General features: G+C 37.2%; 1 protein-coding gene across 1 annotated transcript; it reads right to left on the bottom strand.

Moving 5' to 3' along the window:
• Window positions 1-840: 840 nt before the first annotated feature.
• On the bottom strand, window positions 841-1,773 carry LOC100617652 (olfactory receptor 10X1-like). The gene has a single exon (XM_003340158.2). The coding sequence runs from the start codon at window positions 1,771-1,773 to the stop codon at window positions 841-843; it is 933 nt and encodes a 310-aa protein (XP_003340206.2).
• Window positions 1,774-18,594: the final 16,821 nt, after the last annotated feature.

Consider the following 18,594-nt stretch of genomic DNA (forward strand, 5'->3'; position numbering starts at 1 on the left):
CTCTTGCTGGAGTCTTTTTGTTAGTCTATTTAAGATTATTCTCTGTGTCTTATTTAACAGTATACATACTTCAGAAAGGATACATACATCACTAATTGCTAAGTTTGGGGAATGTTGTTGTGAAAGGAAGTGGGTCTGGCACTGTGTGCCTGGGATAGCTAAGGTATTTCATGTGAGATGAAGATTGGGTCTATACAACTTTCTCATTATCATCTTCACTCCTTATATCCTCAAAATATTGATCACCCCCCATCTCAACTACTGTTTGGTTTTTCCTCCATGCTACTCTACTCACCCTCCCAAGGGCACCTTCTAAATTTCCACAGGTCACTGGAATAATGCTCCACTGCCTGCTTGTTTATCACTGCCAGGAGTCAATAGATGATAGATGTTTCTCTTTAGAGTGAAATGGCAAGGAAAGTTGTTATTGTTCAGTCCTTTCTGTCACTCCCAGGTCTTTGTGACCCCATTTGGGATTTTCCTGGCAAAGATACTAGAGGGGTTTTCCGTTTTCTTCTTCAGCTTGTTTTAAAAATGAGGAAACTGAGGCAAACAGGATTATGTGACATGCTTGCGGACACACTGCTAGTAAGTGTCTATAGCCAGATTTGAACTTGGGTCTTCTTGACTCTAGATCTAGTACTTCATACAAGATGCCACTTAGCTGCCCCTACAAGGAGAGGAAAACTTCCCTTGAGCATGCTAGACCAATTTAGTCTATTTTGAGCATCTCATACTGTTGTTCCCTGTTTCATCTCTGGAAAAGGGGAGAAAATTCAGGTCACAGTAGAAATACCTCACTGCTTCTGAGTGTTTACCAACAATGGCAACTATACAGGATTATTTGGTTAAGGAAAATTTCTTGTCCAATACTTTCTTCAGAGCATTCTTCATGTCCTTATTTCTCAGGGTGAAAATTAGGGGGCTGAGGAAGGGTGTGACAACAGTGTAGGGGACAGCCGTGAGGGTATCGTCTCCCTCTTCAGCCTCTGGCTTCAAGTAGACAATGGAGGCAAACCCAAAGTGAATAATGACCACAGTAAGGTGGGAGGCACAGGTGGAGAAGGCTTTCTTCCTCCCCTCAGCTGAGGGGATCTTTAGAACCGTAGAGAGAATAAACACATATGTTAGGACGATGAATAAAAATGTCCCAAGTAAACCAGACACTGAAATGATTGTGACAACAACCTCTGTGATATCTCTATTTCGGCAGGATAACTTGACCACTGCTCGCATGTGGCAGAAGAAGTGTTTGATAAAATTGGGACCACAGAAGGATCCCCAAAAGATCAATGTAGTCTCTGTCAAGGAGATGAAGAAACCACCTATCCAAGCTGAGGCCACAAGCTGCCCACACACTTTGTTGGTCATGAATATGGGGTAGCGGAGGGGATTACAAATGGCCAAAAACCGATCAAGGCCCATCACTGTAAGGATGATACAGTTGGTGCCACCAAGCCCAAGAAAGAAGCACATCTGGAGGCCACAGCCTGGAATAGAAATGCTTCTATCCTTGGCCAAAAGATCTACCAACATTTTAGGGATTATGGTTAATGTGTAGCAAGTCTCAGAAAAGGAGAGGGAACTGAGGAAGAGGTACATGGGGGTATGGAGAGTGTGGTCCACCCAGGTGAGGGCCATGATGGCCAAGTTGCCAGTGAGGGTGAGAAGGTATAGAAAGAGAAACGTCACAAAGAGGACTACTTGCCAGTCTGGGTAGACTGAAAAGCCAACAAGGATGAATTCTTCCAGGAGTGTTTTGTTGATACTCATTGTCTTGAATTTTACAAAGCTGAAAAATATAATCAGAAAGTCTCAGATTTCAACTTCATTAATTTCTGTTCTCATGGATTATAACTATGGCACAGTATATCATACACAAATATTGAATTAGCAGCAGAGTTCATCACATGCAATCCTGTTATTTATCTTTTCCCCTTTTTTTAATAAATGAGGAAAATTATACCCAGAAGAAATTATTTATTTGCTCAAGTCACTCAGATAACAAGTGGTAAAGTAGGATTTAAATCCAAGTCCTATGATAATAAGTCTAATACTTTCTCCATGGTACCAGACAAAATTTCTTTATTTTAAGTAATAGTATATACAATTATATGATGATGGTTTAGGATTTTTTAGTATTTTTTTTTACTTAAGCAAAATTTCATATTCTTGGATGAACATGAATTTTATTCTCTTGGCATAGTATTGGCAGGGGTTAACTGACTGAGAAAGGACTCTGGAGTTTGCTGGAGGACAGAGGGAAACAATATCTGAAATTTAATACTAGTTGCAAAGCTACTCTTTCACTTCCACCATAAGCAATGATCATTATTTGATGGAAGAAACATGATCCAGACTCAGGATTTCATACATCTCAGGTACAGTCAGTATTGGTTAAATGAAACATTGATGGATTGATTGGGAAGTGATATTCTCAGTTCTCATTCAACATTCTAAGAAAAAGATTGGACAATGACTTCAGGTACTTGGAGAAAGTCAAATATTTCAGGATGAAAACCTACCACACTAGACAGAAATGACATCTCAGAAAGATGAAAGGAAAAGGCCAGTGTCTCATTCATGATAGAGAAAGGAGAAAGAAAGAAACATAGAAATGATCTCCCTACATCTTTTAGGTGGATATTTATTAAAAGGGTAGTTGATTTATTTATTCAGTCATTCATTTATCATGTTTACTGAGCACTTACTACATATACAACATACTATGATTGGTACCAAAATACAATACCCATGTTGGGGGATTTTAGAGACTTATGAAGATAATAGAACACACATCATGAATCTATGATACTGAAAACTGCGAAGTGCTTTTGATTGACTATAGCCCAATATATCTAGTTCATCCCAGACCCAATCAGGCTTCTTAACTTCAGCTCTTTCACTCTACTGCCCTGAAAATACTATTCTCTCTTGCTTTCTGTTGATTAGAAACCATAATTAGATCAACATTACCATTACATCTAGGAAGGAGTTGTCAATCAATTGACCTGTTATTCTATTCACTTTCTCTATAATATCTCAGACCAAAATAGTCTGCCCTGTTACCACTCCCTTATGCATTGCCTATTAAAACATAAGATCCTTGTGGGCAATGACTAGCTTGCTTTTCTATTTTTATCCCCAATACTCTACACTTCTGGCATATAGAAAGCAGTTAATAGATCTTCATTCATCCATTCATGCCACAGAATAGAATAAATAACATAAATTAATTATTTTAGGGGTAAGGAGGGAGAAAGATGGCTAAATTGGAGTACCAAGACCACTTAAATTTGAATCCTGTCTCTAATGATTATTAGTTTTACAACTCTGGGTTTCACACAGACCACTTGGGACTAGAGATTTCCTTGTCTTTAAAATGAGAAAATAGTACTGAATCAATTTTAGAGGTATAAATGACCTCTGAGGTCATCCAGCTCAATATAACCTGAACAGAAAGGCATTTATTTTACAATATGAATCTCTTCAAAAACCTCTAGGGATCATTAGGAAATTTCTACCTTCTAAGGTAGCCCCATTGCACTTTAAAAAATCTTTAAATTTTAGTAATTTTCTTATTTTTATTTTTTCTTTTTCCCTTCATCAAACCTATATCTGATTCCCTAAAACTTCACCCATAACTTCTAGTTCAGCCTTCAGGGACCAAGAAGGAAAAAGTTTAATCCTTCTTCCATCAAATAGCCCTTTCTACATATACATGAAGGCAGATCTCATGGTTTTCTTGTGTATTCACTTTCTTCAAGGTGTTCTTCTAAATCACCAATTATTGTAACATTCTCAAAAATATTGATCAAGTCCTTACTATGCACCTGGAACTTACTAATCATTTGTCAAATACTATCTCATTTGATCCTTATAAATCTTTGAGATAGTTGCTATTATTATCACCATTTATAGTTGAGGAAATTGAAGTAGAAATTAAGCAACTTACCCAGGGTCAGATAGCTAATAAGTTTATGAGGCTTCATTTGAACTCAGGTCTTCATAGATCCAGGAACAACACTTTATCCACTGCTCCACTTGGCCACTTCACATTGTCATTAACCAATGTAGGATACTCCTTTATCATCAATATCCTCCCTAAAGCATAGGCCACAGGACTGAACACAATATTAAGAAGTGTTTGACTGAGACACAGAATAGAGCATTGACTACTTATGTCACTATTCAAGACAATAAACATATATTAAGACCACATGTACAAAACACAGTACTCAACACTGAGGATACCAGAAAAGAAGCCAAAACAGATCTTGATCTCAAGGAACTCACAATCTAATGGGAGAGATAATATGTGAACAACTATGTACAGACATGATACATGCAAGATAAATGGAAAATAGTCTCAGAAGGAAGGCACTAGATAGACTAATAGATAGAACCCTAGACCTAGAGCTGCTAGAAAGACAGACATTTAAGTCTACCTTCAGATTCTTACTGGCTATCATTTAACTGCTGTTTACCCCAGTTTCCTTATCTGTAAAATGGTGATAAGAATAATGGCTACATCCCAACCAACACTGTTAGGATGAAAATGATGAAATAAGATGATATTTATAAAGTTCTTTGCATAACTTAAATTACTGTATAAATGGTAGCTATTATTGTTAGTCTTAAGGAGGTGGAAATAACTTTTTGGAGAAGGCAAAATTTTAACTGAGCCTTAAAGGAAGCCAGGAAAGCCAGGGGGTATAAATAAGAAGGAAGGAAAATTCAGATATACAGAGGGAACATTCAGTGAAAATGCAGAAAGAATATGGTGGACTGACTTAAATGAGAAACAGAAAAGAAGACACTATCATTGTGAGAGGAAAGGTTGGAGAGCATAAAAAGCCTGAACAGTTAGAAGAGGGCATGTTAAAAGCCAGAAGGGAATTTCTATTCGATTCTAGAGTTAATAGGGAGCAACTGGAGTTTACAGAATAGAGAGGATGATATGGTCAGCCCTATATTTTAGGAAGATTACTTTGATTCAATAAGTGAGTGGGTATGAACTGGAATGTTAAAAGATGAGTCAGGGAAACCATCCAGCAAGCTATAGGAATGGTTTAGATGTGAGATGAAGAAGGCTTGTACTTGGTGGTAAGAGTGTCAGAAAAGAGAAGAGGGGACATATGCCAGGGATGTTTCAAATTTTAAATGGACAGGTCTTGGCAACAGAATGGATACTGGGAGTAGGGAAGAGATAAGGGGAAATGAGAAGACCAGAATGACACCTCGGTTACCTAGGAGAGTGGTAGAATGGTGGTGCCTGTGGTATTAATAAAGAAGTTAGGAAGAGGGGAGACTGAGGAGAGAAAGAATGGGTTTAATTTTGGACATGTTGAGTTTAAAATGTCTGTGGGACATCCAGTTTGACATACCTAATATGTCAGAGAAATAGAGATCAATAGAGAGATTAGGACTCGACAGGTAGATCTGAGAGTTGTCTGAACAGAGATATCACTATTTTTTATTCGTATTTATTTGTGTAATCACGAAAAGGAATCTCAGTGGCCATCACATCTGAATTGTATGGAACTGAGAATTTCATCTACAAATCCTATGAAGTAGTTATCCAGTCTCTACTTGAAAATCTCTAGTGATGAGCTACCCTTTCTTTTAAAAAAAATCCATTTCTCTTTTGTTTTGCTCGAATCTTTAGGAAGCTTTTCCTAATATTTAATTCCTATTAAATTATGTGAGGGTTTTGTTGTTATTCTTGTTGGTTGGTTGGGTGGGTTTTGTTTTGTATTTGGCTTGTTAGTTTTGCAGCATTTCCATCATGTTGTCTGTAAGGTTCTTTGTAAAAAGACAGAGTCCTGGCCTTGGAGTCAGAAAGACTTGGGTTCAAATCTCCCATTAGACAGGAACTGTCAGACCTTGAGCAAGTTACTTAACCTTTCTGATCCTCATTTTCCTCATCTATAGAAATAAGAGAGGACTCAAAAACCTCAAAGTCTTTCTCATATAATTCTTTACCTAGGATTCTATGATCCTGGGCTTTCTCAGATGCTTTCCAAATAATATATTCTGTAACTTTATGTTTCTTTACAAGTGGAGATAAGAGGAAGTGTGAGAGGGAAAAAAGGATAGATGATATAAGACTTCATGGAAAAGGAGAGAGTAGCAGGAAGTAGAGAATGGTCAGTGATATCATATTTTACACAGGCCAAAGAAAATCAAGATTGAAACAAGGTAAATAGGTCTTTGGTCACCCTTGAAAGGGAACAAACACTTATTATTATGCCTGCCATTGTGCTAAACCCTTTAAAAATACCATCCTTTGATCTTCACAACAACCCTGTGTGGTAGGTGCTATCATTATCATCCCTATTTTATAATTGAGGAAACTGAGGCTGAGAGAGGTCAAGAGACTTGCCTGAGGTCACAGGGTTAATAAATGTCTAAGGTTGGATTTGAACTCAAGTCTTCCTAACTCCAGACCAGGAATTCTATTTACTGAATTCTATCTAGATGCCTCTTAGAGTTAAGTGACAGTAAATAGAAAGCAGATGGTGAGGGGTAAAGGACAAACCAGATAATGAATGAATTATGATCATGGCTATAGATGATACCTTTGAGAAGCTTAGCAGTGAAAAGTATAAAAGAGACAGGTTAATACTTCCAGAAGGCAGCAGGACTGAGGATAAAGGCACTCTATCTGTATGTCTGTGTGCTTGCCTCTCTCTTTTCACCTCTTCCCCTCACTCTTTGAATTGGGGGATTTTGAGCATGTTTGTATAGAGAGTAGACATAGCCAGGTTAGAGAAAGACTGAAAATGCAAAGAGTAAGTAATTACTAGGACAAAGTTATGGAGGAAACTAGGGTTGGAGTACAGAGAGAATAGGATCCAGGAAGTAGAAAATATTAGGCTACAGTTTATCTGATATAATCAGTTTAACACTGGGTTTGGAAGTTAGAAGGACTGAATTTGAATCCTGACTTTGCTATTTACAAACACTGTGACCACTAGCAATTCATTCAATGTGCCTGAGATCTAGTTTCCTAATCTGTAAAATGGGGATGCTAACATTTGTACTGTCCATTTATTAGGGTTATTAGAAGAAAAGTATTTGATAAGTCTTCACATATGTCACAAAAGTATTATTTTTTTGGACTAGGAAATTCCCTTCATCCTCAATAATTAACTTTTTTAAATAGGGCAGTAGAAATTAGAAAGAAAATTTCATCAAATTCCTCAGTCAATCACACAGAAAAAGATTCATGGATCCCATCAATCTATATTATTTATGTTGTTTCAATGGGCATGCTGCCATTGAACAACACCAATATGCATCTAGGATGCACCATTGAGTCTGGTGTATGTAGCATTATCCTTTCTTTTTTAACCAGTCTATCTAGTCTAAAGTTAAACTTTGCTTTGGAATACCAGGGCTGATGACTGGAAGCAGTGGGATCTTTTTAATTGTAGAAGGAAAAATTGTGTGTGTGTGTGTGTGTGTCTGTGTGTGTGTGTGTGTGTGTGTGTGTATGAGAGAGAGAGAGAGAGAGGGAAAGAGAGAGAGAGAGAGAGAGAGAGAGAGAGAGAGAGAGAGAGAGAGAGAGAGAGAGAATCTATATATACCCAATTTTAAATGATTTTTTAGAAAGCTCATATGAAGCCCCAAATAGTTCCATCTAGTTTCCTTGGTTCTAAATGAGGGTGGACTTGGGACTCCCTGTCCTATTTGTGAGTCACACAGAGGGCAATTAAATGGAAAAGCACAACACCACAGTCACAGGTACCATAAGTAGTCATGACTTTCTCCTAATTTTGAGTCTTAGGGGTAATGAAAAAAAGAGTAGCAAAGCAGTAGCAGCAGACTCTGAGAAAAATCACTGCAGCCACAGCGATTTAGAGTTAAATCCTAGTTCTGCTATTTACTACCTGCATGACCTTGGTCTTTTCTCTCTGAGACTGGGTTATTCCTGCATAACATAAGGAAACCTGATTAAATAACCTCTAAATTCATTTATTGCTATGAATTCAATGATGCTGTATCTTGCATCTATCTCTCTGGATTTTCCACAGCCAACTGTCACTTCCCTGGTGTCTTTTCCCTCATCCCAGCACATTCCTGAGCTCTATTCTCTCAAGGTATAGTGGTTCAATACTGGCTTTAGAGACATGAAGATCTGGATTCAAATCTCACCTGTGATACTTATTACCTATGTGACCATGCCCATGTCACCTGAACCTCTCTTAAGCCTCAGTTTCTTCTTCTATAAAATGAAGACAATAATAGCATCCCCTGTTTCCCATAAGGTGTAATAGGTAATCTTGGCAGAGGAGGGGGTATATTTGCTGCATTTTCTTATAATTTCTCTCTTCTCCACAAAAGTAATTGTCAAGATCATATAATAATGCACATAGAGAATCCTTTACTTTTCTCAGTGTTTCATCCAATATATTGAAAATAGTATTTGCTTAAATCATGCTTCTTAATTAGCTAAAGTTCTTTGCAAATTTTAATGTCATAAACTGTCTACTATTATTAATATATTCTATAGTTTCAACCCAAATCTGACAACCAGCCTAAAACAAGCTCAGTTAGGAGGTAAATATAGTTTCCAGATTAATAAATAAGAAACACAATGAAGTCTATCTATAGTAATGGGTCTGTGACTTTGTTAGAGCTACAGTAGTGTAGGAATTCCTAGCAACACAAATCCAAAGTTTTTCAATCAATTGCAGTCTTAGTCACGTAAAGTAAAAGAGGTACTATTTGAAGCCACAGTTATGCATCCCAAAACCTGGGAGCTTTCCCATTCCACATTGGCTTATATGGGTCTAGCTCAAATAAAACCACTGATCTGTGGATCACTAACTGATTTGAATGTTTAAGCAACTGTTCCCCTCTTGCAAGAGTTCACTATACTTGAAATCTCCCAAAATATCTTCAAGACATCATAGATTTGGTGCTAGAGAGTACCTTGGAGGCCATCTAGCCAAATACCATTCCTTTTGAGCCAGGGAAAGGGACACCTAGAGAAATGAGGTGATTTTGTCCTGTCAGACAGGGAGTAACAGATAGGAATGATCCTCTTCTGTTTCCAAATCCATTTGTCTTTTCATTGAAAATTGGAATAGACTCCCTAATCCCTTTCCAGTTTGCTTCCTACCTGTGAAGACTTTATGCAGTGCCCCAAAGAAAAAAGTTGATTAGATTCTCATTCCTGCTGGTGACAGTCAATATCTTAAATTACTGAATCTGTCTCAGAAAAGCAGACAAAAAAGTAAGATGTGGCCACTGAGTTTGAGGTGGCAGCAGAGCCAACCCAGGATAGCTCCCATTGTCTGCTAAATTAAATTAAGTGCATATTACCTGGGAGAAGGACCATTTCCCCCCTAGCTAGAAAGTTCTTAACTGCTTATCCATAAGAACTAATGTTCTCCAGCTTCAGGGGTTTGGGAGTTGAGCTTGGAGGATCCCTGGGGCCATTCGTTTCTTTTCTCATCAGAGGGCGCTAAGGAATAGAACTTTGGAGTCCAACTTTGTAATTTACTCTCATTAATTCCAGGACTTGTTAGAGAACTTAGATAACTCTTCATTGAAGCTCTGGAGTATTGAACTCTACATAGCCTTTCTTGGCCCACAAAAGATATCTCCTACAGCCCAAACTTTTGTCTCAAAAAGATGCTTGTAAATAAATCAGGGCATAAAAGATAGAAATGGCTTTCCCAAACACTTGGTGCTTCTTTTTTCTTAGACTCTCTTCTCTCATATCTCTACAGGAGCTACTATTGTTTATCAAACTAATATGCTAATTAATTAGTGAGCTGGTTAATTCATTGATTCAAACACTTATGTAGTTGCCGGTAAATCACTGTAATATATGCTATCCGATATAATATTTTATAGTGCCTACTATTTAAGGCCCTATATTAAGTGCTTTACAATTATCTCATTTAATTCTCACAACAACCCTGTGAGGCAGATGCTATTATTCTCTCCCTTTTATAAATGAGGAAAGTGAGGCAAATAAAGCTCCATTTATCAATTGGAGAATGGCTTGGTTTTTTGTACAATTGATTTAGCTCTTTATAAATTTGAGTAATTAAACCTTTGTCAGAGGTTTCTATGAAGATGTTTCCCAATTTGTTGTTTCCCTTCTGATTTTAGTTACATTGGTTTTGTTTGTACAAAAGCTTTTTAATTTGATGTAGTCAATTATTTATTTTACATTTTGTGATTCTTTCTATGTCTTGCTTGGTTTTAAAGTCTTTGCCCTCCCAAAGGTCTGACATGTATACTATTCTGTTTTTACCCAATTTACTTATGGTTTCCTTCTTTATGTTTAAGTCATTCACCCATTTTGAATTTATGTTGGTGTGAGGTGATGATCAATTCCTAATCTCTCCCACACTGTCCTCCAGTTTTCCCAACAGTTTTTATGAAATAGTGGATTTTTGTCCCAAAAGCTGGGTTCTTTGGGTTTATCATATACTGTCTTGCTGAAGTCGCTTGCCCCCAGTCTATTCCACTGATCCTCCTTTCTGTTTCTTAGCCAGTACCAAATAGTTCTGATGACTGCTGCTTTGTAATATAGTTTGAGATCTGGGACTGCAAGGCCCCCATCATTTGTGGGTTTTTTTTTCCATTATTTCCCTGGATATCCTTGATCTTTTGTTATTCCAAATGAACTTTGTTATGGTTTTTTCCAATTCACTAAAGAAATTTTTTGGGAGTTCCATGGGTATGGCACTAAATAGATGAATAAGTTTGGGTAGGATGGTCATTTTTATTATATTGGCTCGTCCTATCCATGAGAAGTTAATGTTTTTTCAATTGCTCAAGTCTAGTTTTAGTTGTGTGGAGAGTGTTTTGTAGTTGTGTTCATATAGTTCCTATGTTTATCTCGGGAGATAGATTCCTAGGTATTTTATTTTGTCTAAGGTGATTTTGAATTGCATTTCTCTTTCTAGTTTTTGCTGCTGAGCTGTGTTGGGGATATATAGAAATGCTGAGGACTTATGTGGGTTTATTTTGTATCCTGCAACTTTGCAAAGTAGACCATCATGTCATCTGCAAAGAGTGATAACTTGGTCTCCTCCTTGCCTATTTTGATGCCTTCAATTTCTTTTTCTTCTCTAATTGCTACGGCTTGTGTTTCTAGTACAATGTCAAATAGTAGAGGTGATAATGGGCATCCTAGTTTCACTCCTGATCTTATTGGGAATGCATCTAGTTTATTCCCATTGCAGATGATATTAGCTGATGGTTTTAGATATATACTGTTTATTATTTTTAGGAACGACCCTTCTATTCCTATGCCTTCTAGTGTTTTTAATAGGAATGGGTATTGTATTTTATTAAAGGCTTTTTCTGTGTCTATTGAGATAAGCATGTGGTTCTTGTTGGTTTGCTTGTTGATGTGGTCATTTATGTGGATGGTTTTCCTAATATTGAACCAGCCCTGCATCCCTGGTATAAATCCTACTTGATCATGGTGGATGACCCTTCTGATCACTTGCTGGACTCTTGTTGCTAGTATCCTATTTAAGATTTTTGCATCTATATTCATTAGGGAGATTGGTCTATAGTTCTCTTTCTCTGTTTTTGACCTGCCTGGTTTTGGAATCAGTACCATGTTTGTGTCATAAAAGGAGTTTGGTAGAACTCCCTCTTTGTTTATTATGTTAAATAGTTTGTATAGTATTGGGATTAGCTGTTCTCTGAATGTTTGATAGAATTCACTGGTGAATCCATCAGGCCCTGGGGATTTTTTCTTAGGAAGTTCTTTGATGGCCTGTTGGATTTCATTTTCTGATATGGGATTATTTAAGAATTCTATTTCCTCTTCTGTTAGTCTAGGCAGTTTGTATTTTTGTATATATTCATCCATATCACCTAAATTGGTGTATTTATTGCCATGTAATTGGGCAAAGTAATTTTTAATGATTGCCTTAATTTCCTCTTCATCGGAGGTGATGTCCCCCTTTTCATCTTTGATGCTGTTAATTTGCTTTTCTTCCTTCCTTTTTTTAATTAGATTGACCCCTACTTTGTCTATTTTGTTTGTTTTTTCAAAGTACCAGCTTCTTGTCTTATTTATTAAATCAATAGTTCTATCACTTTCGATTTTATTAATTTCTCCCTTAATTTTTAGGATTTCTAGTTTGGTTTTCTGCTGGGGGTTTTTAATTTGGTCACTTTTGAGTTTTTTTATTTGCATTTCCAATTGATTGATCTCTGCTCTCCCTAGTTTGTTAATATATACACTCAGGGATATGAATTTACCTCTGATTACCTCTTTGGCTACATCCCAAAAGGTTTGAAAGGATGTCTTGCCATTGTCATTTTCCTCGGTGAAATTATTAATTGTTTCTATGATTTCTTCTCTAACTAAACGATTTTGGAGTATCATGTTGTTTAATTTCCAATTAGTTTTTTATTTGGTTTTCCATGTACCATTACTGATCATTATTTTTATTGCCTTGTGATCTGAAAAGGCTGCATTTATTATTTCTGATTTTCTGCATTTGTGTGCCATGTTTCTGTGACCTAATGTATGAACAATCTTTGTGAATGTGCCATGTGGTACTGAGAAGAAGTTGTATTCCTTTTTATCCCTATTTATTTTTCTCCATATGTCTATTAATTCTAATTTTTCTAAGATTTCATTCACTTCATTTACCTCTTTCTTATTTATTTTTTGATTTGATTTATCTAAATTTGATAATGGTTGGTTCAAGTCTCCCACTAATATGGTTTTACTATCTATTTCTTCCTTCAATTCTCCTAGTTTCTCCATTAGAAATTTGGGTGCTATATTATTTGGTGCATACATTTTGATTGGTGATATTTCCTCATTATCTAATGTCCCTTTTAACAAAATATAATTACCTTCCCTATCCCTTTTGATCAGGTCTATTTTTGCTTTGGCTTTATCAGATATCATGATTGCAATTCCTGCCTTCTTTCTGTCAGTTGAGGCCTAGAAGATCTTACTCCATCCTTTAATTTTGACCTTGTGGGTGTCTAACCGCCTCATGTGTGTTTCTTGAAGACAACATATGGTAGGGTTTTGGATTCTAATCCATTCTGCTATTTGTCTATGTTTTATGGGTGAGTTCATCCCATTCACATTCAGAATTATGACTGTCACTTGTGGACTCCCTGGCATTTTGATATCCTTCCCTAATTCTAATTTTTCTTCTTCAGCTCTACCTTTTAGTCCAGTGATTTACTTTAAATCAGTCCCCCTTGTCCCCTCTCTTGATATGTTTCCCTTTCTAGTCGCTCCCTTTTTGTTCCCTCCCCCTCCCCCCTCTTCTTCCCTCCCTTTTTTGTGTTCCCTCCCCCCTACCCCCTTCGTTTTCCCTTCTCCCTTCCCTTGTTGGGTAAGATAGAATTCAAGATCCCAATGGATCTGGATGTTCTTCCCTCTCAGAGTTGATTTCCCTGAGATTAAGGTTTAAGTAAAAAAAAACCCTCTCTTCCTCTCCTTCTTATAGGAGTTTTCTTCCCCTCCCCTTCCCATGTGAATCTTTGTATGAGAAAGATTATTCTATTTGGTCTTTCTTTTCCCCCTATTTACACATTACATTTTCCCCACATATTAGTATACATCGATTGATATAAATATAGTCCTTATAGAAGAGAGTTTGAGTAAAAGAAAAAGATAACATTTCTCTCCTTTTCCCTTTCCTTCATATTTACCTTTTCAGGTATTCCATGCTCTTTGTTTTTTGATATCAAACTTTCCACAGAGCTCTGGTCTTTTCTTTGCAAAAACTTGGAAATCTTCTATTTTGTTGAATGCCCATACTTTCCCTTGGAGGTATATAGTCAGTTTTGATGGATAGCTGATTCTTGGTTGAAGGCCCAGCTCTCTTGCCTTTCTGAAAATCATGCTCCATGCCTTACGGTCATTCAGAGTGGAACTTGCAAGGTCTTGTGTGACCCTGATTGGCATTCCTTTATATCTAAATTGTCTTTTTCTGGCTTCTTGTAAGATTTTTTTCTTTTGCTTAAAAGCTTTGGAATTTGGCAATTACATTCCTGGGAGTTGTCTTTTGGGGATTTAGTGTAGAGGGTGTTCTGTGAACTCTTTCTATGCCTGTATTGCCCCCTTGTTCTAGGATCTCTAGGCAATTTTATTTGATTATATCTTGTATTACAATGTCGAGTTTGCTGTTTATTTCTGGCTTTTCTGGTAGTCCAATTATTCTTAAATTATCTCTTCTCCCTCTATTTTCCAAGTCTGTCACCTTGTCAGTGAGATATTTTATGTTCTCTTCTATTTTCTTGGTCTTTTGGCTTTGCTTTATTAGTTCTTGCTCGTTGTCTTCGAGTTGCCTAATTCTGACTTTTAAAGCCTGGTTTTCCTTTTCCCTTTGATCAAACTGGTTTTGTAGATGTGTGAATTTCTTTTGCATTATTTCCCACTTTTCCTCCCAGAAGGCTTCCATCTTTTTGATCCTTTCCGAATCAAATTCTTCATGGGTTTGTGGAGAGTTTCCATTTCCTTTGGAAGGTTTTGGAGCATTTGCTTGTGTTTCCTCTTCTATCTCCTCTGTATTTTGTATTTTTGCTACATAAAATGTGTCCAATTTCGCCCCCTTCTTCTTGTTTTTCTTGGAATTTTGGGGCTTTTGTGCTTCTGTGGAGTTTGCCATCTCTATCTGAATGGGGAGGTCTAGCTTTTCTTATCTCTGTCTGGTGTTCAGAGGTTTTAGCCCCAGGCAGATTGTCCGTTCTATGCAGTTGTTGTTCTGTCTTCCTGGGGAAGCCAGGAATTGCTGGTGTTTCCATGTTACTGCCCTCCTCAGTTCCCTCCCGATGCTTCTCCGCTTCTCTGTTGCCTTACTTCCATGCTCTGAGTCTGGCTTGGCCCTTTCTGCAGGGTGTTTGTTTCTGTGCCTTAGCCAGCCAGAGGAGCCAGTACTCTGAGGGGGGAGGGGCCGCAGCTTCCCAGAGCTCTGAGGTCTCCTGATAGGATTAGCTTTCCCTGGGTTGAACTGAGTATGCCTTGAGGCAGGGACCTTCTGTGAGACTCGGATGGAAGGATCCAGCCAGGGGGTTACAAGCTCCCCCAGTCTCTCTCTGTTTCCCTGCTGTCTGTTTTGGGTGCCCCTTCATCTGAGTCAGGTTGTTTTCAGGAAGGGGTCTTCAGAATAGCCGGCCCTGAGGCTCTGAGGTTCCCTCTGGGTCCTGGGACCTTCCTTCTGCCTACCCCTTAGGTCCGAGTAATCTCAGGTTCTGGCTTTTCGGGGGTGGGGGGGGCGTACCTTTTGATCCAGGTCCAGGAGGAGGATTCCCGGGGTCTATACTGTTGTTTGTTTTGAATTTCGGTGCCCTAGGAGCATATAGTTTGAGTTCGGTAGGGAAGGGTTTCCGGAGATCTGAACTTTAGCTTTCTCTAAGCCGCCATCTTGACCGGAAGTCAAGACATGATTTTCTTGAGTGAACTTTTGTACCTCCTTTTTTATTTGGCCAATTCTACTTTGTGAATAATTCTTTTTTTCTCAATGAATTGGTGTACCTCTTTTCCAAAGAGCTAATTTTATCTTTTAAGAATTTACTTTAGTGCATTTTTTTATATCTTATCCCATTTGGACAATTCTGCTTTTTAAAGAAATTCTCCTCTTCTTTGGATTTTTGTGCCTCATTTACCAATTGGCCTATTCTCTTTTCTAAGGTATTAATTTTTTTCAGTTTTTTTTTGTCCTTCTCTTGCCAAGCCACTGATTCTTTTTTCATAGTTTTCTTCTATCACTCTCATTTTTTTCCTAATTTTTCTTTACTTCTCTTATTTGATTTAAAATCTTTCTTGAGTTCTTTCATTAGTTCTTTTTGGGGTTGAGAATAATTAATAGTTTTCTTAGAGGTTTTCGATGCAGCAGTAGTAACTTTGTTTTCTTCTGAATTTGAATCTACTCTATCACAAAAATAACTATGCTGAGTTTCTTTTGTATTGTTGTTGTTTGTTCATTTTCCTGCCTTTTTCTTTTCCATTAGTTTTAAAAAAACTGTTCAAGTTGGACTCTGGTACTGTGGTGAAGGGAACACTGTTCCAAGTTTCAGGTTCTTTGTTCAGTATCCTTTAAAGCTTGCACTGGGGATCTATTTGCTTTTAGTTCTTCCAAGGTGGTATTATATAAAGAGAGGTATTTACTTTCAGAGTCCTGTATTTTGGTCTTTGAGGAATCCCAAGTTCTCTTTTAACCCTTGGAATTGTGAGTAGTGTCCCCTTAGGATACAAGTGCTGGTGTATGCTGGTCCTCTTCCTTACCCTGCAATTGAGCCCCCAAATGTGACCGGTTCTCCTTACAGGCAATACAACAAGAGTTTTGTACCCAGAACCAACAAAGGGACCCTCATAATCTTCTTTTGAGTAGTTGTTTGACTCAACCCACCCAGCCCCACCACTGTATTAGGTGTTTGATCTTTAAGAATTATGGTAATGAGGAATCAGATCTGCCATCCTCTTCCCTTTGTCTCTCTCCTCCCTTCTCCCTCCCCTTGCAGTTGGTGAAAAACTGGAAGTCAGTTCTAAGTAAGTTTCCTGATATATCTAATAGATAACTCACTCTTTGAATGTTTAGAACAAGGGGTTTATTTAAGGAAAGGGAAGGAAAAGGAAATTGGATAGGAGAGAGGGTTTAGAGTTTTCCTGATCTTAAATAATCCTAAATTGAGAATAATATTGTAGAGTCTTGAATGAGGGATGTGATTAACAGGTTTGAGGATCTTTGAGTCACTTCCTGATAGAATAGAGAGAAATCGGTAAAATCAGAGGATCTTCTCAGTCCTTACTCTTTCCCGTCTCAGGTAAAAGAGAGAGACCTCCAACAGCTTGGGTGTTTCTTTTTAACAGTCTCCATCCCGTTACATTCTCTTCCAGAATGCTCCTTGATTTATAGCTTCTGCAAACCTTAATCCATTGCCTCTGTTTGCAGGTTTTCTTCAATTTACTCATCCACACCACCTACCCCTGCCTATGCCCTTACCATCTGTGGCTGAGAGGTTGACTGTTGCTTCAGTAGCATCCAAGGCCTATTCCATTGGTAAGACCTGCCCTGGCAGGGCTTGCCCCATAGGGCTGTGTTCCACCTCCACCTCTGCTCACTAGATCCCTCATGCTGACCTTCTAAATTCTTTTGAGCTAAAAAAATTACTTCATTTTGACTTTTTGTGGGATATGCAGCTCCAAAATTCATTTTGAGGCATTTTAGTATTGCTTTTTTGGAGGGCAATTTTGTAGAAATAATATGGGTCCCTGTACCTTTTCTGCAATCTTGGCTCTGCCCCTTTGGTAATGATTGAGTAGGTTGACTGGCATACCATTGAATGAGTAAATCAATTCAAGTGGTATTATAATTTATATTATAGTAGCATGAATTAGCAATTATTATTTCTCTGATTATTTAGGTATTTCTTTTTCTATATAGGTAGTTTTATAGTTTTATCCATTTAGTTCCTATGTGTATCTTCTTAAATAGACTAAATTTTTAACATGTTATATGATTAGTTTTAATGAGTTTCAATCTCTTCATGATGAATTTTGTTGGTAATTTATAGAAATGACAATTCTTTTTGTGGGCTTCTTTTATAACCCAATTAATTGTTTCAATTAGTTTCAATTGTCACTTTAGATTTCTCTGGCTAGACCATCATATTGTCTTCAGTAAAGTATCTTTGCTGAGAAAAGCCCAAATGGGAACATGAAGGAGATACAACTGAATAACACCAACATATTAAAGAGAGATAATGGACATCTTTGCTTTATTTGTGACCTTATTCAAAAATGTCTCTTTTTCCTTTAGATATAATGATTGCTCTTGGTGGTATATAGTTACATGTATATAAATATAATGTTAAGGAAAATTCCATTTATTTTGTACTCTATAGAGAGTTTTAAAACAAATCAGTTTTGGATTTTTGTCAAAAAATTTTAGTATCTTGATATTCTTGTGTTGTTTATTAATTATGTTGTTAGTATATTCTTTTATATTTATGGTTTTCTTTAAATTCAACCAATTTACCTTTACTGGTAAAAATCCAGCCCAATCATAGTCAATAATCTTTTAAATATGTTGTTGTAGCCTAATTACTACTACTTTAATTTCTTCCCTTTCTTTTTCTCTCCTTGTTTAGTTATGAAGATTGTATATGTATGACAGAAAGATTTTGGAAGCCTTCCTACTTTTTTATATTGTTGGAATCTATTTTTGTCATTTGTTCTTCAACATATCTTTCAGTACTCCAGCTGCCTCCATTTATTAAGCTAACACTGACAAGGAAACCTTTCTTTAACTTACTAGAATATTAGGTTCTGGAATCATGCTGCCTGAGAATGTAAAATTTATTTTTCACTACACAGGACAGTCAACTAATATCTTTAAGCACTGCACTAAGTGCTGAAGAAAAGAAAGTGAAAGATAAAAACAATTCTCACAGACTTAAAGAGGGAGAGGAATACAAAGAGAGAATGTCAGAGGAATATACTAGAGAGAATGTCAGAGGAAAGGCACTAAGATTAAGGAAAACTGGAAAAGGCTTATTTCATAAGATGAGACTTTAATTGATATTTGAAGGAAGTCAAGGGAATATCAGTGGAGTAAATGAGAAGGGAGGAAG

Source organism: Monodelphis domestica, chromosome 2, assembly GCF_027887165.1.
Source record: "Monodelphis domestica isolate mMonDom1 chromosome 2, mMonDom1.pri, whole genome shotgun sequence".
Lineage (NCBI taxonomy): Eukaryota > Metazoa > Chordata > Mammalia > Didelphimorphia > Didelphidae > Monodelphis > Monodelphis domestica.

What these genes read in the sequence shown, in the direction of transcription:
- LOC100617652 (XM_003340158.2), bottom strand. Translation starts at nt 1,773, where the DNA reads ATGAGTATCAACAAAACACTCCTGGAAGAATTCATCCTTGTTGGCTTT.